A 23,957-nucleotide genomic window follows, 5' to 3' on the forward strand; every position below is an offset into this window, starting at 1 on the left:
GACATAACCTGAAAGGCCATTCAGCAAGGAAGAAGTCACTGCTCCAAAACCGCCATAAAAATGCCAGTTAGCAACTGCACATGGGGACAAAGATCGTACTTTTTGGAGAAATGTCCTCTGGTCTGATGTAACAAAAATAGAACTGTTTGGCCATAATGACCATCGTTATGTTTGGAGGAAAAAGGGGGAGGCTTGCAAGCCGAAGAACACCATCCCAACCGTGAAGCACAGGGGTGGCAGCATCATGTTGTGGGGGTGCTTTGCTGCAGGAGGAACTTGTGCACTTCACAAAATAGATGGCATCATGAGGAGGGGACATTATGTGGATTTATTGAAGCAACATCTCAAGACATCATTCAGGAAGTTAAAGCTTGGTCGCAAATGGGTCTTCCAAATGGACAATGACCCCAAGCATACTTCAAAAGTTGTGTCAAAATGGCCTAATGACAACAAAGTCAAGGTATTGGAGTGGCCATCACAAATCCCTGACCGCAATCCTATAGTCAATTTGTGGGCAGAACTGAAAAAGTGTGTGCGAGCAAGGAGGTCTACAAACCTGATTCAGTTACACCAGCTCTGTCAGGAGGAATGGGCCACAATTCATCAAACTTATTGTGGGAAGCTTGTGGAAGGCTACCCGAAACATTTGACCCAAGTTAAACAATTTAAAGGCAATGCTACCAAATACTAATTGGGTGTATGTAAACTTCTGACCCACTGGGATTGTGATGAAAGAAATACAAGATGAAATAAATAATTATTTCTCCTATTATTCTGATATTTCTCATTCTTAAAATAAAGTGGTCATCCTAACTGACCGAAGACAGGGAATTTTTACTATGATTAAATGTCAGGAATTGTGAAAAACTGAGTTGAAATGTATTTGGATAAGGTGTATGTAAACCTCTGACTTCAACTGTATTTACTTGGCTTGAGTTCATATCAGTTCTGCAGCAATCAGCACTCAACTTGCCTTGTTCCCTGCTCGTACAACTCATAGTCTAACCATGACTGGATCAGTGTAACAGTTCTGAATAGGTGCCCCGATGGGAGTGTTGATGAGGCACCAGGAAGTGGTTTCATTTATGAGCAGGGATGCCCTTCCACAATGACCCCCACAGCACTGGGACTGATGGCAGGAAATGAGCACCAACACCCGACTACTCACACACACTTGCGTGTACACGAATGCACACACACACGCATATACAGACACATGCACGCACACACACACACACATGTGCATACACACACACGCGCACACACACACGGACACACACACACACGCACACACACACACACACACACACACACACACACACACACACACACACACACACACACACACACACACACACACACACACACACACACACACACACACACACACACACACACACACACACACACACACACACACACACACACAGTGGCCAAATGACACGAAGCAAGAGAGAGATAGACAGACAGTGAGGATGAGCAGGGCTTAATTAAAGACAAGCCTGAGTCCCATGCAGGGAATTGACATGGTTCCAATTACAGAATCTACTCTACCCCAAACCTGCCTGCCTCTCTGTCAAATTGGTGAAGTGAGATATAAAAAAAGATATATTAAAAAAATAGGGAAAAGTGGTGTGTGCATATGTATCCATCCCCTTTGCTATGAAGCCCCTAAATAACATCTGGTGCAACCAATTACCGTCAGAAGTCACATAATTAGTTAAACAATGTCCACCTGTGTTCAATCTAAGTGTCACATGTTCTCAGTATATATACCTGTTCTGAAAGGCCCCAGAGTCTGCAACACCATTATTAAGCAAGGGATATTACCAAGCAAGCGGCACCATGAAGACCAAGGAACTCTCCAAACAGGTCAGGGACAAAGTTGTGGAGGGGTACAGATCAGGGTTGGGTTATAATAAAATATCAGAAACTTTGAACAGATAACCCTGAAGGAGCTGCAAAGCTCCACAGCTTAGATTGGAAAATCTGTCCATAGGACCACTTTAAGCCGTACACTCAGAGCTGGGCTTTACGGAAGAGTGACCAGAAAAAATCCATTGCTTCATGAAAAAAATAAGCAAACACGTTTGGTGTACGCCAAAAGACTCCCCAAACATATGGAAGAAGGTACTCTGGTCAGATGAGACTGAAATTGATATTTTTGGCCCTCAATGAAAACACTATGTCTGGATCAAACCCAACACCTCTTAGCACCCCAAGGACACCAAGCATAGTGGTGGCAGCATCATGCTGTGGGGATGTTTTTCATCAGCAGGGACTGGGAAACTGGTCAGAATTTAAGAAATTATGGATAGCGCTAAATACAGGGAAATCCTTGAGGGAAACCTGTTCTCATCTTCCAGAGATTTGAGACTGGGACGGAGGTTCACCTTCCAGCAGGACAATGACCCTAACCCTACTGCTAAAGCAACACTTGAGTGGTTTAAGGGGAAACATTTAAATATCTTGGAATGGCTTAGTCAATGCCCAGATCTCATTTGAGAATCTGTGGTATGACTTAAAGATTGCTGTATATCAGCATGAACCCATCCAACTTGAAGGACCTGGAGCAGTTTTGCCTTGAAGAATGGGCAAAAATCCCAGGGCTAGATGTGTCAAGCTCATAGAGACACACCCCAAGAGACTTGCAGCTGTAATTGCTGAAAAAGGTGGCTCTACAAAGTATGGATTTTGAATAGTTATGCACACTCAAGTCTTATTTCTTGTTTGTTTCACAAGAAAAAATATTTTGCATCTTCAAAGTGGTAGGCATGTTGTGTAAATCACATGATACAACCCCCCCCAAAATCTATTTTATTTCCAAGTTGTAAGGCAACAAGATAGGGAAAATGCCAAGGGGGTGAATACTTTTGCAAGCCACTGTATATTTTTGTTTTCTCATGATTTGGTTGGTTTGGTTGGATCTAATTGCATTGCTGTCCTGGGGCTCTGTTCTCAAACACAAACAGACCCCACAGTGCCCCAGGACAGCAACACAATTAGACCCAACCAAATCATGAGAAAACAAAAAGATAATTACTGTCATAAATGAAACATAGCTCCATGGTTTCTCTGTTTTCTGCCCCAAACATAAACAGTCTAGTGGGCTTGCTGTGTTTGAACATATCCACAGGGAAGGCAGGAGATTAAGGGTTTGTTTCCTCTTTAAACAGTCTGGCTGTGTTATTGGTGCAGACAGGCCACGTTATCAGTAGTGAAAATCAAAGCATATTGGATCCCCACTCCAGTCGAGCTGCTTTCAATCCCAACACACCAAGGCTAAGCTGTTATTTAAAAATAAAACAGTTTTTCTGTTGTTTATTTATTCTTATTTATTTAGCATAGTTTGCATCATCTAACACTTTTACTGAGGTCGTCCCATCACACTTTAACTAGTGCCATCACTCCAGATCATCTTGTAGCATTTTAATGTATTTCCTCCTCAAAGTCATGTCTTCATTTCTCACCCTTTTCTGTTCACACTACAGCTATTCTGACTCATTCATTCATTCATTCATTCAATCATTCACCCTCATCTCTTTCCCTTTCTGTCTTTCTCACTCTCTCTCTCCATGCATATCACTGTTTATCTCCAATAAGACTCAGTGTGCCACAGCCTTCACAGAGATATTAAGCCCTCAGTCAATAAGGATCTATAGTCCTAGCTCGACACCCAGAGTTCCAGTCACCGAGTGTCTGTTTTACTTAATCCAGCACATGGAGCTGTCGTAGAATCCATCCCCCTTTCTTTTCCCTCAGGTTTATGTGTTTACTGGGGGATTGTAACTCTGTCCAAACAGGCTGCAGGACTGGCTGGCCTTGTAACTCAACCCAACACTCCCATGCAAGGCTTTTCACACCTTTGAGTCAACAGGTCCAATGAGTCTTCAAGGGTTGGGAACGCTGTGTCCCAGCAGCCTTACTGAGCACACATAGTAATACACACACACACACACACACACACACACACACACACACACACACACACACACACACACACACACACACACACACACACACACACACACACACACACACACACACACACACACACACACACACACACAGGGGCACACACAGGGGCACACACAGGGGCACACACAGGGTCACACACAGGGGACACACTCAGGGACACACACACAGGGGCACACATAGGGACATACACAGGGACACACACATGGGGGCTCACACAGGGACACACGCACAGGGGCACACACACGAACACACACAGGGACACACACAGGGGCACAAACATGGGGGCACACACACGAGGGCTCACACAGGGGTACACATAGGGGCACATACAGGGGCACACACAGGGGCACACACAGGGGCACATACATGCACGACAAACTGGGGTACACAGATGCACGACACACACACAGGCACGCACGTACACATCAACGCAAATACACACACACACTCTATCTTCACCTTTCACTGGCCCATTCAACTGACCAAACACAAGAGCTCACGTGTCCCCTCAGCACCACCTCCAGTCACCCCATAAGGATGCCAAGGGACTTCATGCCTCTGGCCCCAGATAGCTCCATAAAACACAAGCTACATGTCAGGGGTCATCACATTGGCATTCAGTGTGGACCTATAAGCACGACACCAAACCTTTCAAACACTTCCAACAAAGTTATGTGTTTGCGTGTGTCTGTGTGCGTGTGTGCATGCATGTGCCAAGGAAATGTTTTCCTCCAATATCCTGGGTCCTAAATATTACACAGACAAACATAGTGAAGGAAACACGGCGTTCTCCAGAGGCACAGTATTTGGTCAATGGAAATAATGACATACGACTACTGTATATGAAACATGGTGGGAGCCTGTAGCTGGCTGCGTATGTAGCACGTAGAGGGGGTCTGGTCTGAGCCCGACACACTCAGGCAGGACGCTCCACTTCCTATACCATACAGCATGGCATGCTGGGAGCTGGACCTCGGCTCTTATGATGTACATGGTCACATATTCATCAAGTCCCGCTTCCGAAAACATGGCTGTCAGGGGCTAAAAGGGTTAGAGGGTTCAGAGGCCACAGCCAAATCCAACAACAACACACTGCTTTCTCCTGTCTGTGTCCTCCCTTTCTCTCCTCCTTCCGTTTGGTCCTTTTTTATGGTCTCATATGTCCCTCTGTGTTCCGGACTTTCTCTTCCACTTGTCTTTATTAGTAGTGTAATAGTGATAAAATAGTAAAAGGTAAATTGCTGTAATAAGCGTGTATGTGTGAGAGTGTGTATGTCCACAGTAACTACATACGTGTGTTTTGCTAGTGCTGAGGAATTTAGATGGAGGGAGGGAGATGTAGTTACAGTCAAACACACACTAAAGCATTCTCCCACTGGGGTCCCATTCATTAAACACACAAGCCGACTCCTCCGAAGACCAGCCTCAGTCTACACACATATCCTCCATTAATGACTGGGAAGTAGTCTAGCACACAAACAGAGCTTCTGCGCCTCATGCCCCCACTGTGTGTCAGGTTGTTGTTTGTTCCATTCATTTTTCTCAGTCATGTATTCATTCATCAAAATGTGTGTTGAAAATGTTTAATGATTTTGACTGATAATCTTTTCCCATTGCATGTGCCATCATTATTCATCTCCCGTGTTTGTGTCTCTTCTCTTCTCTTCTCTTGTAGTCTTCACTGGTAAGTTATCATCATTATGTCATCCTATTTCTATGAGATTTTAGTTGTTTATTATATTATTATATTGCAATGCAAAGTTTTTCAATGGCTTGTCCTGTTAAACAAGCCACATCTCTCCACCCCTGCAGTGCCCCCAGCGTTCGCCATGCGCCCCAGAAACCAGGTGGTGGCGGTGGGGAGAACGATCACCTTCCAGTGTGAGGCCACTGGCAACCCCCAACCTGCTATCTTCTGGCAGAGGGAGGGCAGCAATGTGAGATACCATCTAGTCCATCTAATTTATAAATGTAGATGCATAGAGTTTAAGTTATTGATCCATATCCTAGTGTAGGATATAGGATATTGATAACACCATGTCCAGTGGATGTCTCAAGCATAGACATGTAATTCCAGTCTCAAGACCCCTCTGTCTCTTTCTCTCTGTCCTCCAGAGCCTGCTATTCTCCTACCAGCCCCCTCAGCCCTTCAGCCGTCTCTCTGTGTCCCAGACTGGCAGTCTGACCATCGCAGATGCCCAGCGCTCTGACGCCGGGTACTACAGCTGTCAGGCCCTCAACATCGCTGGCTCCGTCATCACCAAGGCCCTGCTGGAGGTCACTGACAGTGAGTGAGGGAGGGATGGAGGGAGGGAGGGAGGGAGGGAGGGAGGGAGGGAGGGAGGGAGTGAGGGAGGGAGGGAGGGAGGGAGGGGAGAAGGGTTTCCTCTAATCAACTGACCAAAGCTCTTCCAGTACGTAAGTTGACTCCACTGGCCTGGTTGGCTGAGTTGTCTCTCCATGATTGGAAAATACAGAATCTGTGGCCTCCAATGATATGACAAAAAAATCACCACTGTGTAGCTGAATAGCTACTTGCTACTTTGCTGACTGGATGTATGGCAGATCAGCCTTTCCTGTAGACTGCTGAGATGCTGTGTCCTCTATGGTTCATTGTTTCTTACTGTTACTAATTGTTGTTGGAGTGAATTCAGGAACCCTCAGCTGCAGGCGTTTGGACTCCAAACCCCCTGTTCCCATGGTGACACAGTGCATATAGACTGCCCATCCCCTCCTTAAAAACTGAACCCTCCCCCAAAACCCACACACACTTACTCACATTTTCACACACACACATTTTTACACACACACACATATTTAAACACAGACACCTTTCGTTCTCCTCCCTAATGTCATCCTGGTGATCCGAATGATGATAATCCTGATAATTGCATCAGTTATTAAAAACTGAATTAAAATGGTGAGTCTGGCTCAAAGGCCTACAACTGTAATTAAAGCCACCATCCCCACCAGCAAAGTCTACTTGGTTATAATAAACTGACTTGAGTGTGAGCATGCGTGCACATGTGTGTGTGTGTCTTCACTATGTACATATATTATGTTAATTCACATAATTGCCTGAGGCTGGTACAGGCGGCAAGCATTGTCTGTGCATAAAGGTGACTTCAGCAGTGGTAGGTATTGGTTCTGGGTACCGGTAATCATATGGTACTGATAAAGCTTTCTGCAGCTGCCAAGGTGTCGCACCGGACAAATAAGAGTCACCGACACTCAATTACACTTAATGGAAATGAAACAAGGATGTAACATGTTTAATCCATGTAGGACTTCTCACTCTGCTATCCTTTATATTTCCTTCAAGTGAATAGGCCTACCTGTCTCTCCCCTCTCCCTTCCCCCTCCTCCCTCCCTGTTTGCGAGGTGTATTTGTATGGAAATAACTTGCTGCCATTACCTCTGGCGGTTTTCATGGTGTTTCCATTATTTTTCCCCCTGCCTCTGATTTTGGAGAGCTTTTCCCCCCCTATTTCCACAATGTTGTGAAATGTGAGAGTGATGGCTGTGTGACTGCTGTCTAAATGGGATTTGTTATTAGTTGGTCTGTGGTGCTCTGGCTATTGCCAGCTCCTACTGTTCCTGCTACTTCCCAGTGATTAGCCAGTTGCTCTGGGCATTGGGATAATCTGATGTCTATTCCCTCCACTGCCCCAACTGATCACTCCTATTGTGTTCTCATCGTATCAATTTCCCTCAATATCTCTCACATCACATCTGCCCTTGATTTTCTCTCTGTCTTTCCCCCTTCCATTCTCTTCTATATATTTTTTATTTATCTCTCTATCTGAAGGGGTGATAGAGAACTATTTACTCTCACAGTATAACTGGTATTAAACAGTGCCTTCTCCCGCTCTCTTTTGAATAGTGGTGTCGGACCGCCCCCCTCCCGTGATCCGACAGGGCCCGTCCAATCATACGGTACCTGTGGAGAGCACAGTGGTCCTGGGTTGCCAAGCAACAGGGACACCCACACCAACAGTTCACTGGAAGAAAGACGGGGTGATGGTGTCCCCCGAGGAGGCCCGCATCACCCAGATAGACACAGGAGCCCTGCAGATCCGCTACACTAAGGTAGGGGGCAGCGTAACACCACCACCAACATACACTCATAGACCACCACTCAGACACCACCAAATGAACCCACTCTTACACTGTCTCTGTGTCTCTGCTCCTCAGCTTGGAGATACAGGCGTCTACACATGCGTGGCGTCCAGCCCCAGTGGAGAGGCATCCTGGAGGGCTTACCTGGAGGTGGAAGGTAGGTTATGGACATCATAATGATCTTTTCAGCTGTATATTTCACTCTCTGGAGTCATTGCTGTGAGTAAAATGGTATTTATTTGATTGTTTTATTGCCACTCTGACCTCACTGTTTCGTGTCTGGCAGAGTTCGGAGTAGTAGTCCAGCCAGGTCGACCCACAGACCCTAACCTGATCCCCAGCGGCCCATCCAAGCCTGACGTGACTGACGTGAGCCGCACCTCAGTCACTCTGTCCTGGAAATCCAACCCAAATGCTGGGGCCACGCCCACCTCCTATGTCATCGAAGCATTCAGGTAAGTCTAGGAAATCCTACCCAAATGCTGGGTTCACATCCACCTCCTATGTCATCGAGGTATTCAGGTAAGTCTAGCAGGGCCGAGATGTGTGTCTATTATGTGTGTTCAGGGCTGTATAGATATGCATGCGTTGTGTATGCACTCATTTTTAAGACCTTGCCTGTTGTGAATGATTGACCATTGTCCTCCATCTGTGTAGTCACGCGTCGGGGAGTAGCTGGGTGACTCTGGCTGACCACGTGAAGATGGAGACCTTTGTCCTGAAGAACCTCAAGCCAGGTGCAGTTTACCTGTTTCTGGTGAGAGCAGCCAACGCCTACGGCCTCAGTGACCCCAGCCCCATCACTGATGCAGTCAGGACACAAGGTGAGATAACCCTATCCTCTACAAGCTTTACCTGATGATAGAGTCACATTTAGCTGATGTCAGAGACACTGAGACTTAGTGGTCCTCATATTTTAACCAGCTGGCTTGGCAAGGGCAAAGTGAGTGTCTGAGTGAGCTAACGCTCTCTGTGTCCCCATTCAGACACCCCTCCCACCAGCCAGGGGGTAGACCATCGTCAGATCCAGAGGGAGCTGGGGGATGTGGTGATCCATCTCCACAACCCCACCATCCTCTCTTCCTCTTCTGTCAGGGTGCAGTGGACGGTGAGTAGAACCTTGAACCTCGACCTAACTGGGCCTGGGCCGTCTGCAGATACTGACCATCCTAAGGAAAAGTTACCCTAGTGTCTGTCTGTGTCAGCTGATTGTGAATGATTACTACCAGCTTCTTTGACTGCATGGTCTGTTGGTCTCCCTACACCAAGGGGGGGGGCAAAGTACAGCATGTATCTGTTCCCTCTGGGTACTTCAATTCAGCCCGTGAGACATGAAAAATATGCGTGCATGTGCCCGGCCCGCCACAGGAGTTGCTAGAGCGCAAGGGGACAAGGAAATCTCGGCCTGCCAAGCCGTCTCCTAACCCAGACGAAGCTGGGCCAATTGTGCGCCACCTCATGGGTTTCCCAGCCCATGTGACACAGCCTGGGATCAAACCCGGATCTGTAGTGATGCCTCAAGCACTGCGATGCAGTGCCTTAGACTGCTGCGCCACTCAGGAGGCCCCCGCAAATTGATTTTAACAATTGGTCCCCCATAAAATGTGGCCTTCCATTGATATGGATATGATATGGCCTTCCAGGCATAGAGCAGAGAGCATAGAATGTGCTGTATAACCAGCTGTGTAGAGCTGTGGGTAGGATGCAGGGGTTGGAACCTAAATTATTTTCCAATCGTTTCATTCTGAACAGAACCATAATTTTTTTTCATTCCGTTCTAATTTTCCGACCAGCAAAGTCAAGTTCTGAACCAGTTCCAATCCCAAAATAGTGGTGGTTTATGTTGTTCCTTTCTGTTCCTTTTTAAACCTCTGAAATATAAATATATATTTTTTTACGTCTTACCTTTTTGGACTTACAATGTGAAAGATAACTAAAGTATCCTTAAGTAGCATTGAAAAAGTAGCATTGAAAAAGTAGCATTGAAAAAGTGAATCCATCAACAGGCTACAGTAGCCTGTGCTTCGGAGGGGGAGGGGCAGGTAGCCTACACACGTACACACACACAAAGATTTTCAGCTAGCAGTCAGACACTGGAAAAAGTTTCTGAGTGACTGAGTGAGGGCTTTGCATAGGCAATTTCTTGTGTTTAGAAAAATATTCCCTAAACTGTTCTGTTCCAGAACAGTATAGATCACTTTCGTTCCCGGTTCTGATTGTTATTTTACGGTTTTCGGTTCTGTTCCGTGAACCTGTTTCAACCTCTGGTAGGATGTGGACCAATGGTCTAATGAAGACCGCCTGATATTCACAATATGCTATACAAATATAATTTATTTCATTGAGAAATAATGTACTACAGAACATATAGTTGAGTCTGTAGGCATAGAGCATAGACTGTGCTGTATATCCAGTTGTGTGGAGCTGTGGATAGGATGTGTACCAATGGCCTAATCAAGACCACCTGTGCTGACAGAGTGAGTTTTGATCCTGGTCTATGAAAGAGGACTTGTATATGTTGTGAGGCCTTTCTCCCTCTCTTCCCCAGGAAGGGCCAAGGGGCTCAGTGATGAATGAGCACATGTCAGGGGTGCAGTACTAAACAGAGACACAATGTAAATAGTTTAGCTGAGCAGACCCAAAGCCAGACTGACAGTGAGAAGGCTTCCCCATGGCCATCATCTGTGGAACTTGGCTGCCTGAGGAGTTTTTGAGCTTTCCGCATACTTGGACCGCAAATTATTAATAGGGCCACTGGACAGTACAAATGAACATGATCCCCTTTAAAATAGGTGAGAACACTTTGTTATGGGCCATTGTCAAGTACAACGTATTGGGCCCAGTCATTCATAAAGTGCTTATGAAGTCCTAGCTTCCTTAGCCATATCTACGATACCTAACTCTGAGGCCCATGTTTCTTTGCGTGCTGGTTAGAAGTGCCCTCCTGGCAGTGTCCTAACCAGTCCCAGGCTCTCAGGAAACTGGTGCTTGGTGATGACCTCATGCTGTGGTTTCTCTGAGCTCTGGAAGATGACAGAGGGTGTAACCTAAGCTCTCCCTGTGGGCTTGGGGGGCAACATAGCACAGAACTAAAGACTTCTCCTGGAGGATGTTCATTATATGGTTAACAGCCCAACAAACGCGGCAGGAGAGTTATGGTTTTATAATGTGTATTGTTTTTTTTATTTCATCATGTGACACACTGGCCCAACATCTGAGATCGCTGTACCATTTCCTGCTGTTGTAATGGCTCTTTGACACTTGTGTCATAGATCCCAGGGCTTACAATGAAATAGTTTTGGTTGGAACTATAATATTAAATATCAGCGGCTATGGCAACCAAAATGTTATAGCAATTTAATAGACTAATTTACAGTAGGGTTCCTTTTTCTGGCGTTAGAATGTGTTCCAAAGTTCAAAGTGAGAACACATGGTCATAACACTGCTTATAAAATGATGTTCTGTTTTAGATGCCTTCTAAGAAACCCTAAAATCTATTCCCCCTTTCTGCCACTAGGTGGAGCAGCAGTCTCCATACATCCAGGGTTACAAGGTGATGTACAGGGCGTCTGCAGAGCTGGGCCAGCCGGGGGGGCAGTGGGGCGTGTTCGAGGTGCGGAACCCTGGAGAGGACGGTGCTGTGGTGCCTCAGCTGAAGAAGGGGGTCACCTACGAGTTCAAAGTGCGTCCCTTCTTTGATGAGTTCCAGGGAGCGGACAGCGAAGTGAAGGTGGCCAGGACGCCTGAGGAAGGTGAGAGGCTGAGGCCAGGGGTCAGGGATCAGGGGTCAAGGGCTTCTGTTAAAGAGGGTAGTGATGGGAATACATGAGTTATAGTATTAGAATGGAGTAGGTTGTTTTGTGAGAGTTTTAGTAGTCCAGGGAAGTGGTTGACAAAATCAACCTTTCACATGTAGAAATAAATGAATGAGATTTCTGAGAAACCGTAACACATCTCGGTAACACATTATTTGGATAGTCCATCTGTAGATGCTCTACAGATTATCTACATACAATCAGTACTATTTCAACTCTCTACTAACCCCAGTTCTAACCCTAACCTAAAACCTTATCCACACGAGGTTGGTGGCACCTTAATTGGGGAGGACGGGCTCGTGGTAATGGCTAGATTGGAATAGGTGGAATGGTATCAAATACATGTGTTTGATGCCATTCGATTTACTCTGTTATGCCCATTATTATGAGCAGTCCTCCCCTCTACGCCTCTACTGCCCTTATCCTAACCCTTAACCCTTACCCTAGCCCAAACCTTAACCATTACCCTTATTCTAACCTAACCGTAACCTTAGCAAGCCGTTGCTTGTCAACAGATAGTTGTTCAAACTATCTACAGAGCTTTTACCGATGGAATATCTGTACTATCTAAATAAAGTGTGCTAATTGTTCCGGAGATGTGTGGGTGTTACTGTATGGTTGTTGCATAGTTATCAACATTGATGAGGTTTGAGAGTTTCACATTGTAAAGCTGACGTGTGTCTGTATTCTGTATAGATGAGTGTGTAGCAGCAGCTGTGCAGACAAATTGCGCTGCTAATTGTTTTCCGAGTTCATGCGTAGAGCCCCAGCCAGCCCGAGACAACAGGCATGCCTGCTTTCATTATCTTTAACTAGGCGATGACTAAGCTCCTGAGGCCAACGCGCTACTGATTCATTTGAATTGCTTTCATCAGGTGACTAGCACCACCACCACCACCACCGTGGCACAGCACACAAAGCCTCCAGGCATTACTAGAGCTCGAACAACATACCATTCATCACAACATCAGCTCAGTCAATTCCTGTATTATACTGGTGACAAACATGCGACATGGACCTGTGGCTTCATGTGGGTTTCATATCCTTAGGCAGATAATTGCAAGAACATCTAGTGGGCTAGGCTAGATAGATAGGTATGTGGAACATTCAGTGCCCCAGCTTATCAGAGAAAACATTGTGTATGCACATTTTTTTTGTAACTTCTCATCTTACAAATACTACCAATTATCACAACATCCATACAAAGTTCCCACTGGGCAAAAACTGGTTGAATCAACATTGTTTCCACATCATTTCAACCAATAAAATAAATGTGAGGACATTGAATCAACCTGGAAAACAGATTATATTTGTAAAAAGTAATCAACGTAAGGGCATTTAATCTCTTTTTTACCTAACTTTTAACCTAAATCCAATGACATGGTAAAATGTTTTTTGATTTCACGTTGAATGTGCGTTAGTTCAAATCCCCGAGCTAACAAGGTACAAATCTGTCGTTCTGCCCCTGAACAGGCAGTTAACCCACTGCTCCTAGGCCTTCATTGAAAATAAGAATTTGTTCTTAACTGACTTGCCTAGTTAAATAAAGATAAAATCAAATAAATAAAGGTTGACAACTTAACCAAATGTAAATCAAAACTATGCGTTGAACTGACATCTGTGGCTATTCACTCTAGTTCCATACCCTTACAATTGAAAACTTCTACAATATTCATCTGTATTTATTCCACATGCTGTTCATTAGCTCTTTATGATCATACTGTTCAGTAACAGTAAGTAGTCTTGTTAAAAGCTTGCATCGCCTATTGTATTGAGAATAATCTGACTACTGCAGGTGAAGCAGTTGCATGTGATCTGAATTGTCACTAAATGTCCTTTAATGTTCAGTAAGAGACATGGCAGACGCTGAGGTGAGCTGTGACATGTACAGGATCAAATGAGAGTGGGTGTCTTTGATGTCATCATGTGCATCTGTCTGACGGTTTGTTCCCATCTCAGCTCCCAGTGGAGCCCCCCGAGGTGTTACCATCACGAAGAGTGATGCCAATGGGACCGCCATCCTGGTCGCTTGGCAACCGCCTCCTGAGGATGAACAGAATGGAATGGTACAGGAGTACAAGGTAAGATGGAGAGAGGGTTTGATTTTCTGCTGAAGGAAAGAGAGGAACAAACAGAGAGAGGTATGGAGCAGAATCTCAAGCCTCCCACTTTCTCCCTCTCACTTCCTTGGGTTTGTGTGTTTTTAGTTGCTTCAGCGGAGGTGGACTAAGCACATTGATGTGAGGCACTGTCATGGGCTAATGTTGATATGTCATATCAAATACAGTGTTTGCATTTACTGAAAGAAAATCCACTGACTCTCACCATCACACTCCTTCTTTCACCCTATCCTCTAAAGATCTGGTGCCTGGGCAATGAGAGCCGTTACCACGTCAACCGGACAGTAGATGGCTCCACCTTCTCCGTGCTAATCCCCAGCCTGGCGCCAGGGATACGCTACAGTGTGGAGGTCGCCGCTAGCAACGGTGCTGGCCCAGGGGTCAAGAGTGATGTCACCTTCTTTCAACTTGGTGAGCTGCTCAACTGTAACACTTGATAGTCTTCCTTAAGTTAAGAGCATGTAAAAATACATTAAGAATGTTATCTGATCTCAGAACCAAGAAAAGATGAGGTCAATTAACTGTGTTAATCCATTATCTATGTCTGTCGACTCACAAGCTTCAGGTCAACACCAGTTCAATCGCTACCCGTCTAAGGTATTTTCAGTTATAGCCATGTGATAGATTGTCTGTGTGATTTGCACACTGTGTCAGTTCTCACCATGACAAATGTAAAGGTGTATGTACAGGTGTCTATCTAATGTCCCAACATGAATATGTCTCTGAGTCATTTCACAATGCCTTTAGTTAAATAATTTGCATTCAGCTTCTCCTGCCCCAGTCTCAGGTTCACTATATGTGACAAAAAGCACAGACATTATCAACTCGGTTTTCCACCTCTCCATCGTCTTAGTACATTCCAGCCTTTTCATATTACCAATATAAAGCTTTTCGAGTTACATGATGAAGCCCATTCACTGCAGTTCACCTCTTGGCCTAGCACTCTGATGAGCAGAAAATGAGAACATTCTCCATGACAGATTATGTGACCAGATATATTTAGAGATATCTCCTTTCAGCTGACTCTCCTGTCTCCACTCTGTAATGTTGTTTTCCATCTCAGACTCCTGCCTATCAGTTGAACTTACATTTACATTTACATTTACATTTAAGTCATTTAGCAGACGCTCTTATCCAGAGCGACTTACAACTTTAATGTTTTGAAGGATTTATGTTTGTCCTTCAGGATCTGCCTCAATTCTTCCCTGTCAATTTTCTATGATGGAGTATACTATATACACGTCCTTCGTGTCAATCTCCTCTCCTCCTCTTCCTCCCCCAGACTCTACAGGTCAGATGATGGACAGTCGTGAGGACCAGGACACATTGTCTCAGATCTCAGACGTGGTCAAACAGCCGGCGTTCATCGCGGGCATCGGTGCTACCTGCTGGGTGGTCCTCATGGTGTTCAGTGTGTGGCTCTACCGCCACCACAAAAAGAGGAGTGGCCTCAGCAGCAGCTACGCCGGCATACGCAAAGGTCCGTAGTGGATGTGGCTTTGGGTGTATATATCAGTGGACATGTTTAACTATACTTGTGGGGATCAAGAAAAGTAAACAAACAAAAATTTGACCAACTGGGGACATTTTGTAAGTTTAGGGTTAGGCTTAGGGAAAATAGGATAATTTATTAAGTAAGTAGAGTATCAAATGTTGATCACTCCCAGCTAATATTTTGTTGAGTAGAGATTGGAGGGAGATGAGAAGAGACTGGGATGGTGATAGTAATTAGATGTGGGGAGGTGGATAGAGGGAGGACATTAGGTTAGTGTTATGATCATTCAGCTGAACACTGGCAACCTAAGCCCTCTGACACACATGTTAGAGATGGGAAACTGTCCTCTGTGTCACCAGGGTAATTGCATTTATTCACTTCAATCACATTTTTTTAATGAATTTTTATTTCACCTTTATTTAACCAGGTAGGCCAGTTGAGAACAAGTCTTCATTTACAACTGTGACCTGACCAAGATAAAGCAAAGCAGTGCGACAAAAACAACAACACAGAGTTACACATAAACAAACGTACAGTCAATAACACAAAAGAAAAGAAAAATAGAAAAATCTATGTACAGTGTGTGCAAATAAAGAAGAGTAGGGAGGTAGGCAATAAATAGGTGAAAATAATTACAATTTAGCATTAATACTGGAGTGATAGATGTGCAGATGATGTTGTGCAAGTAGAGATAATGGGGTGCAAAAAAGCAAGAGGGTAAGTAATAATATGGGGATGAGGTAGTCGGGTGTGCTATTTACTGATTGGCTGTGTACAGGTACAGTGATCGGTAAGCTGCTCTGACAGCTTACGCTTAAAGTTAGTGAGGGAGATATAAGACTCCAGCTTCAGAGATTTTTGCAATTCATTCCAGTCATTGGCAGCAGAGAAATGGAAGGAAAGGCGGCCAAAGGAAGTATTGGCTTTGGGGATGACATGTGCAGTATACCTGCTGGAGCGCGTGCTATGGGTGGATGTTGCAATGGTGACCAGTGAGCTGAGATAAGGCGTAGCTTTACCTAGCAAAGACTAACAGATGACCTGGAGCCAGTGGAATTGGCGATGGATATACAGTGGGGCAAAAAGTATTTAGTCAGCCACCAATTGTGCAAGTTCTCCCACTTAAAAAGATGAGAGAGGCCTGTAATTTTCATCATAGGTACACTTCAACAATGACAGACAAAATGAGAAGAAAAATCCAGAAAATCACATTGTACAATTTTTTTATGAATTTATTTGCAAATTATGGTGGAAAATAAGTATTTGGTCAATAACAAAAGTTTATCTCAATACTTTGTTATATACCCTTTGTTGGCAATGACAGAGGTCAAACGTTTTCTGTAAGTCTTCACAAGGTTTCAACACACTGTTGCTGGTATTTTTGCCCATTCATCCATGCAAATCTCCTCGAGAGCAGTGATGTTTTGGGGCTGTTGCTGGGCAACACGGACTTTCAACTCCCTCCAAGGATTTTCTATGGGGTTGAGATTTGTAGACTGGCTAGGCCACTCCAGGACCTTGAAATGCTTCTTACGAAGCCACTCCTTTGTTGCCCGGGCGGTGTGTTTGGGATCATTGTCATGCTGAAAGACCCAGCCACGTTTAATCTTCAATGCCCTTGCTGATGGAAGGAGGTTTTCACTCAAAATCTCACGATACATGGCCCCATTCATTCTTTCCTTTACACGGATCAGTCGTCCTGGTCCCTTTGCAGAAAAACAGCCCCACAAAGCATGATGTTTCCACCTCCATGCCTCACAGTAGGTATGGTGTTCTTTGGATGCAACTCAGCATTCTTTGTCCTGCAAACACGACGAGTTGAGTTTTTACCAAAAAGTTATATTTTGGTTTCATCTGACCATAGGACATTCTCCCAATCTTCTTCTGGATCATCCAAATGCTCTCTAGCAAACTTCAGACGGGCCTGGACATGTACTGGCTTAAGCAGGGGGACACGTCTGGCACTGCAGGATTTGAGTTCCTGGCGGCGCAGTGTGTTACTGATGGTAGGCTTTGTTACTTTGGTCCCAGCTCTCTGCAGGTCATTCACTAGGTATCCCTGTGTGGTTCTGGGATTTTTGCTCACCGTTCTTGTGATCATTTCCCAGATCGAGGGAGATTATCAGTGGTCTTGTATGTCTTCCATTTCCTAATAATTGCTCCCACAGTTGATTTCTTCAAACCAAGCTGCTTACCTATTGCAGATTCAGTCTTCCCAGCCTGGTGCAGGTCTACAATTTTGTTTCTGGTGTCCTTTGACAGCTCTTTGGTCTTGGCCATAGTGGAGTTTGGAGTGTGACTTTTGTGGGCAGGTGTCTTTTATACTGATAACAAGTTCAAACAGGTGCCATTAATACAGGTAACGAGTGAAAGACAGAGGAGCCTCTTAAAGAAGAAGTTACAGGTCTGTGAGAGCCAGAAATCTTGCTTGTTTGTAGGTGACCAAATACTTATTTTCCACCATCATTTGCAATAAATTCATTCAAAATCCTACAATGTGATTTTCTGGATTTTTTTTCTCATTTTGTCTGTCATAGTTGAAGTGTACCTATGATGAAAATTACAGGCCTCTCATCTTTTTAAGTGGGAGAACTTTTGGTGGCACAATTGGGGGCTGACTAAATACTTTTTTGCCCCACTGTATAGTGAGGGCCAGCCAACAAGAGCATACAGGTCACAGTGGTGGGTGATATATGGGGCTTTGGTGATAAAACGGATGGGACTGTGATAGACTACATCCAGTTTGCTGAGTATAGTGTTGGGGGCCATTTTGTAAATGACATTGCCGAAGTCAAGGATCGGTAGGATAGTCAGTTTTACGAGGGTATGTTTGGCGGCATGAGAGAGAAGGCTTTGTTGGGAAATAGGAAGCTGATTCTAGATTTAATTTTGGATTGGAGATGCTTAACGCGAGTCTGGAAGGAGAGTTTACAGTCTCATAAGACACCTAGGTATTTGTAGTTGTCCACATATTCTAGGTCAGAACCTTACAGTAGTGATGCCATTGGGGCGGATGGGTGCTGGCAGCAATCGGTTGAAGAGCATGGAATTAGTTTTTCTAGCATTTAAAAGCAGTTGGAGGACACGGAAGGAGTGTTGTATGGTGTTGATCTTGTTTGGAGGCTTGTTAGCACAGTGTCCAAAGAAGGGCCAGATGTTTACAGAATGGGGTCGTCTGCATAGAGGTCGATCAAAGAATCACCAGCAGCAAGAGCGACGTCATTGATATATACAGAGAAAAGAGTCGGCCTGAGAATTGAACCCTGTGGACCCCCATAGAGACTGCTAGAGGTCCTGACAACAGGCCCACCGATTTGACACACTGAGCTCTATCAGAGAAGTAGTTGGTGAACCAGGCGAGGCAGTCATTTGAGAAACCAAGGCTGTTGAATCTGCCGATAAGAATGTGGTGATGGATAGAGCCGAAGCCTTGGCCAGGTCGTTGAAGACGGCTGCACAGCACTGTCTTTTATCGATGGCGGTTATGATATTGTTTAGGACCTTGAGCGTGGCTGAGGTGCACCCATTACCAGCTCGGAAACCAGATTGCATAGTGGAGAAGGTACGGTGGTATTCGAAATGGTCGGTGATCTGTTTGTTAACTTGGCATTCTAAGATTTTAGAAGGGCAGGATGGATATAGGTCTAAAGCAGTTTGGGTCTAGAGTGTCTCCCCCTTTAAAGATAGGGATGACCGCGGCAGCTTTCCAATCTTTAGGGATCTCAGACGATACGAAAGAGAGGTTGAACAGGCTTGTAATAGGGGTTGCAACAATTTTGGAGGATCATTTTAGAAAGAGAGTGTCCAGATTGTCTAGACCGGCTGATTTGTAGGGATCCAGTTTTCACATTTCTTTCAGAACATCAGCTGTCTGGATTTGGGTGAAGGAGAAGCAGGTGGGTTGGGGTTTGGGCAGGTTGCTGCAGGGGGTGCTGAGATGTTGGCCGGGGTAGGGGTAGCTAGGTGGAAAGCATGGCCAGCTGTGGAAAAATGCTTGTTGAAATGATTGATTATCGTAGATTTATCGGTGGTGACAGTGCTTTCTATCCTCGGTGCAGTGGCCAGCTTGGAGGAAGTTGCTCTTATTCTCCATGGACTTTACAGTGGCAAAATTTTGGGGGGAATTAGTGCCACAGGATGCAAATTTATGTTTGAAAAAGCTAGCCTTAGCTTTTCTAACTGATTGAGTATATTGGTTCCTGACTTCCCTAAAAAGTTGCATATCACGGGGGCAATTCGATGCTAATGCAGAATGCCACATGATGTTTTTGTGCTAATCAAGGGCAGGCAAGTCTGGGGTGAACCAAGGGCTATATCTGTTCTTAGTTCTACATTTTTTAAATGGGGCATGCTTATTTAAGATGGAGAGGAAAGCACTTTTGAAGAGCAACCAGGCATCCTCTACTGACAGGATGAGGTCAATATCCTTCCAGAATACACGGGCCAGGTCGATTAGAAAGGCCTGTTCGCTGAAGTGTTTTAGGGAGCGTTTGACAGTGATGAGGGGTGGTCGTTTGACCGCGGACCCTTTACGCACGCATGCAATGAGGCAGTGATTGCTGAGATCCTGTTTGAAGACAGCAGAGGTGTATTTAGAGGGTAAATTGGTCAGGATGATATCTTACAGGGTGCCCATGGTTACTGATTTTGGTTGTACCTGGTAGGTTCCTTAATAATGTGTGTAAGATTGAGGGCATCTAGATTAGATTGTAGGATTGCCGGGGTGTTAAGCATGTCCCAGTTTAGGTCACCTAACAGTACAAACTCTGAAGATAGATGGGGGGACGATCAATTCACATATGGTGTCCAGGGCACAGCTGGGGGCGACGGGGGGTCTATAGCAAGCAGCAACGGTGAGAGACTTGTTTCTGAAAGGTGGATTTGTTTGGAATTGTTTGGGCACAGACCTGGATAGTATTACAGAACTCTGCAGGGTATCTCTGCAGTAGATTGCAACTTCCTCCCCTTTGGCAGTTCTATCTTGTCGGAAAATATTATAGTTAGGGATGGACATTTCAGGTTTTTTGGTGATATCTTAAGCCAGGTTTCAGACATGGCTAGGACATCCGGGTTTGCGGAGTGTGCTAAAGCAGTGAATAAAATAAACCTAGGGAGGAGACTTCTAATGTTAACATGCATGAAACCAATGCTTTTACATTAAGGTGTGTTTTTCTCCAGTAGCCCATAATGTGACTTGCCTAGTGTCAGCTGCTTTTATCCTCAAAGTAAGGAGCCTGATAACCATATCTCATATGGAGAAATGAAATAAAACGGGTTTGGTCTTCTCTCCTAACTCGAAGACCTCAAAGGGTAGTGACGATGAGCCGGCACATCCCAGAATACGCTGACATTCAAACGCTGACATTTAGGGCTCATTTCCAGGGCGCTGCCCGCCGCCTCTCCCCGGTGAGGCACAGTTAGAGTAGGGACAAGCCTGTCACCCAGGTAATATGACACGTGTTCTGCTATCTCTGTTATCTCCTTCCATCTGACCACAGGTGACCTCCATTACCCATAAGGCCACATGTTCCTGATTGATGGAGGACAGGGAGCCTCATCTGACTCTGTGTGTGTGTGTGTGTTTGAGTGTGCGTGCATGCGTCAATATGTCTGCCAGTTTTTGTGGGGCTTTTTAACCTTCTTCTCTCTTTCTCTCCCACCTCCTTTTCTTTTTATTCGCTCCTCCTCTGTTTGGGTTGGGTTTGTTCCTGCAGTTCCATCTTTCACCTTCACTCCTACAGGTATGTATGAAGGAATGTGTTCAGCTGTAAACATGTATTTGTTATTTACCGGTATGTGTTCTGACCTTGAAGCCCCTATGATTCAGAGATGCCTGTACACAAACACAGTTCTCTCTCTATGTTCTCAGTTCCTCCCAGCACCCACAAACAATCTGTTCCAATACACAAACAGCTAATGGAGCTGGTGTTTATCTTTGGTGGCCTCACATCCACAAACCAATTATGTAACATTAAAAATCTCACGGAGGGAGGTGCGTTCAGGGCTACACAAAGGGATCATCTGACATAAGGTGAATCAGGTGGCAGACAGCTCCTAAAGAGGTCATTAGCCCATCCCTATCCCACCCTCTTAGACCAGGCATAGACAATGACACACAACATGGCCACCAGTTGGCCTGTCCTGTGGTTGTGGTGAAGACAGTTTAGAGTGCTGCTGAGTCACTGTGCTTTGTGACAAGTAGAGAGGCAGTTAGTGCCATACAAAGCATAAACACAGTCCCATGTTCCCACTTGTCCTTCACACAGTAACCGTAGAAGTAGTAAAGTGTATCTAATCATGTGGTTGAAATAACTCACCTCCAGTGAAGAGGATGTGTCTGAACTGAAAGGGTTATCAGTCATTGTGAAGTGTGCCTCAGGGTCAAGATATCATGTTTAACACTCTGACACTGATTTAGTTTTTCTACATGTACACCTCTCAATGCCAAGTGCCCCAGGTGTGTGTTGATATGCGTGTGCGTGCGTGTGTGTTTGCGTGCAGAGTGTGACTCATGACAGGATGTGTCTATCAGATGTGATGAGTCAGACTGACCTAAGGTCAGCTGTATGAGTACAGAGTGACAGACAGGTCATACCAACCTGGATTCCCTCTTCCATTTGTCGTGCAGGTTGCTTTCTTGTGTTTCTCACATTTGTTCTCTTTCTTTAAATCAGTGAACTATCAGAGAGGAGGAGAGTCGGTCTGCAGTGCTGGGAGGTAAGGGGTGTGCTTTTACGTGTACACTTGACTGGATATGATTTCCCCACTGTCTATATATGGCACTTATGATGGTGTTCAGAAATGCAGGAGGGAAAAGTGGTAAAAACAACAGCAGTGTATTCCCTACTTGAACCACCAGAGGGAGTTCTCCCCCTGTCTGAAAAATGACAGAGGACAAAATCTCCCATGCCCATCCCTGACTGAAACCCTGTTTGTTCTGTGATAATGGTTCTGGTTGCATGCTTCTGGTTCAGACCCGGGCTGCTGAACATGGGTGAGAGTGTGAACCAGCCGTGGCTGCCAGACTCCTGGCCCAACGCCTGTGCCAACCACAAAGACTGCAGCATCAACTGCTGCAACACTGGAAACGGCACCAGCGACAGCAACATGACCACCTACAGCCGCCCAGGTCAGTACCGTTAAAGCTACAGACCTCCTCTGGGGTGATAGTGGTCAGGCCCCAGCAATGGAACTTAAAGTATGGAGATATAATGCAAATCAAATAAGCAATGAGGGTTATCATGGAAATGAAACATGATAATTAATGGTGTTATGTGACTTCCTGTGTGAAGGGTTAATGAAGGGTTAATGAATAGGTAAAGTGTCTCTAACCCTAACCCCATGTGGTCTCCTCTCCTCAGCTGACTGCATCGCCAACTATGGCAGCCAGTTGGAGAACCAGCAGGGGGGTCTATTGGGGTCTGAACAGGCCGTGTACAGCGACGTGGACCTCTCCAACAAACTCAATGAGCTCAAGACCTTCAACAACCCCAGCCTGTGCTACATGGGCCCAGGGGCAGGGCCGCCCACCCCCTATGAGCCCACCCCCTACGCCACCACCCAGCTCATCCAGTCTAGCATCCTTAACAAGGCTGGAGCTGCAGGGGCCGCTGATATACGCTGTTGGAACCAGCCCCCGTCCCAGCTGCAGAAAGCACATATGCAGTACAACATCATGGAGCAGAGCAACAGGCTCAATAAAGGTGAGAGGATTGGACATAGCGTAGCAGTGGAGCGAGGGAGGGTATTTGGGAAGTTACTTCAGATTGTGTTACTATGTGTAGTCTACATATCTGTTTAACTCTGTCTCTTTCTCTCTGTATCTGCTGTGTCTTCAGACCACTATAGAGGAGATGGGCCTCTGCAAGGCACCGTCCCGTACAACCAGGCCCATGAACACAACACAGGAGGCTCCCTCCACAGCTCTGACAAGGGCAGCAACAGCACCTCTGGTGAGACACTGATTACCCGGATCATAGCAAATAGGACAAATAAGTATTTGTTCTGCAGTATGTTCTAAGAGTTTGTTCGATTGCCTCTGCAGGGAGCCAAAGTCATAAGAAGGGAACTCGCACCCCCAAACTGCCCAAAACGAACACAGTGACCCGGGGTGAACCTCTGCCCCCTTCCCCTGCCAACCCACCACCAAGCCGGAGCTGTGACGAATATACCCTGCCCATGGAAAAAAGCTTTAACCCAGATGCCCTATGCCCAATGCTTCCCTCAACGATGTACCTGCATCCAGATGAGATGGAGGAGGAGGTGGCGGAGGAGGGGATGGATAGATGTCCCACCCCCCCTGTCAGAGGGGCAGCCTCATCCCCTGAGGGTCTGTCCTACAGTCACCAGTCTACGGCAACTCTCACCCCCTCCCCCCAGGGAGACCAGCACAACGGCCTACACAATGGAACAGACCACCACAGGTTACTA

General features: G+C 45.5%; 1 protein-coding gene across 1 annotated transcript in view; it reads left to right on the forward strand.

The window, feature by feature from the left end:
* The window catches only part of LOC118391368 (roundabout homolog 1-like), a 187,408-nt gene that overhangs the window by 160,264 nt on the left and 3,187 nt on the right, over positions 1-23,957 (forward strand). Inside the window, exons 7-23 of the mRNA XM_052458011.1 lie at positions 5,791-5,915; positions 6,094-6,265; positions 7,862-8,067; positions 8,173-8,254; positions 8,384-8,552; positions 8,755-8,921; positions 9,084-9,205; positions 11,615-11,849; positions 13,872-13,993; positions 14,272-14,443; positions 15,315-15,512; positions 21,242-21,268; positions 22,202-22,244; positions 22,502-22,656; positions 22,889-23,230; positions 23,366-23,479; positions 23,572-23,950. Coding sequence (XP_052313971.1) covers positions 5,791-5,915; positions 6,094-6,265; positions 7,862-8,067; positions 8,173-8,254; positions 8,384-8,552; positions 8,755-8,921; positions 9,084-9,205; positions 11,615-11,849; positions 13,872-13,993; positions 14,272-14,443; positions 15,315-15,512; positions 21,242-21,268; positions 22,202-22,244; positions 22,502-22,656; positions 22,889-23,230; positions 23,366-23,479; positions 23,572-23,950 — 2,830 coding nt within the window. The remainder of the gene's footprint in view (positions 1-5,790; positions 5,916-6,093; positions 6,266-7,861; positions 8,068-8,172; positions 8,255-8,383; positions 8,553-8,754; positions 8,922-9,083; positions 9,206-11,614; positions 11,850-13,871; positions 13,994-14,271; positions 14,444-15,314; positions 15,513-21,241; positions 21,269-22,201; positions 22,245-22,501; positions 22,657-22,888; positions 23,231-23,365; positions 23,480-23,571; positions 23,951-23,957) is intronic.

The sequence above is a fragment of the Oncorhynchus keta genome, chromosome 12 (genome assembly GCF_023373465.1).
Source record: "Oncorhynchus keta strain PuntledgeMale-10-30-2019 chromosome 12, Oket_V2, whole genome shotgun sequence".
Taxonomy (NCBI): Eukaryota; Metazoa; Chordata; class Actinopteri; order Salmoniformes; family Salmonidae; genus Oncorhynchus; species Oncorhynchus keta.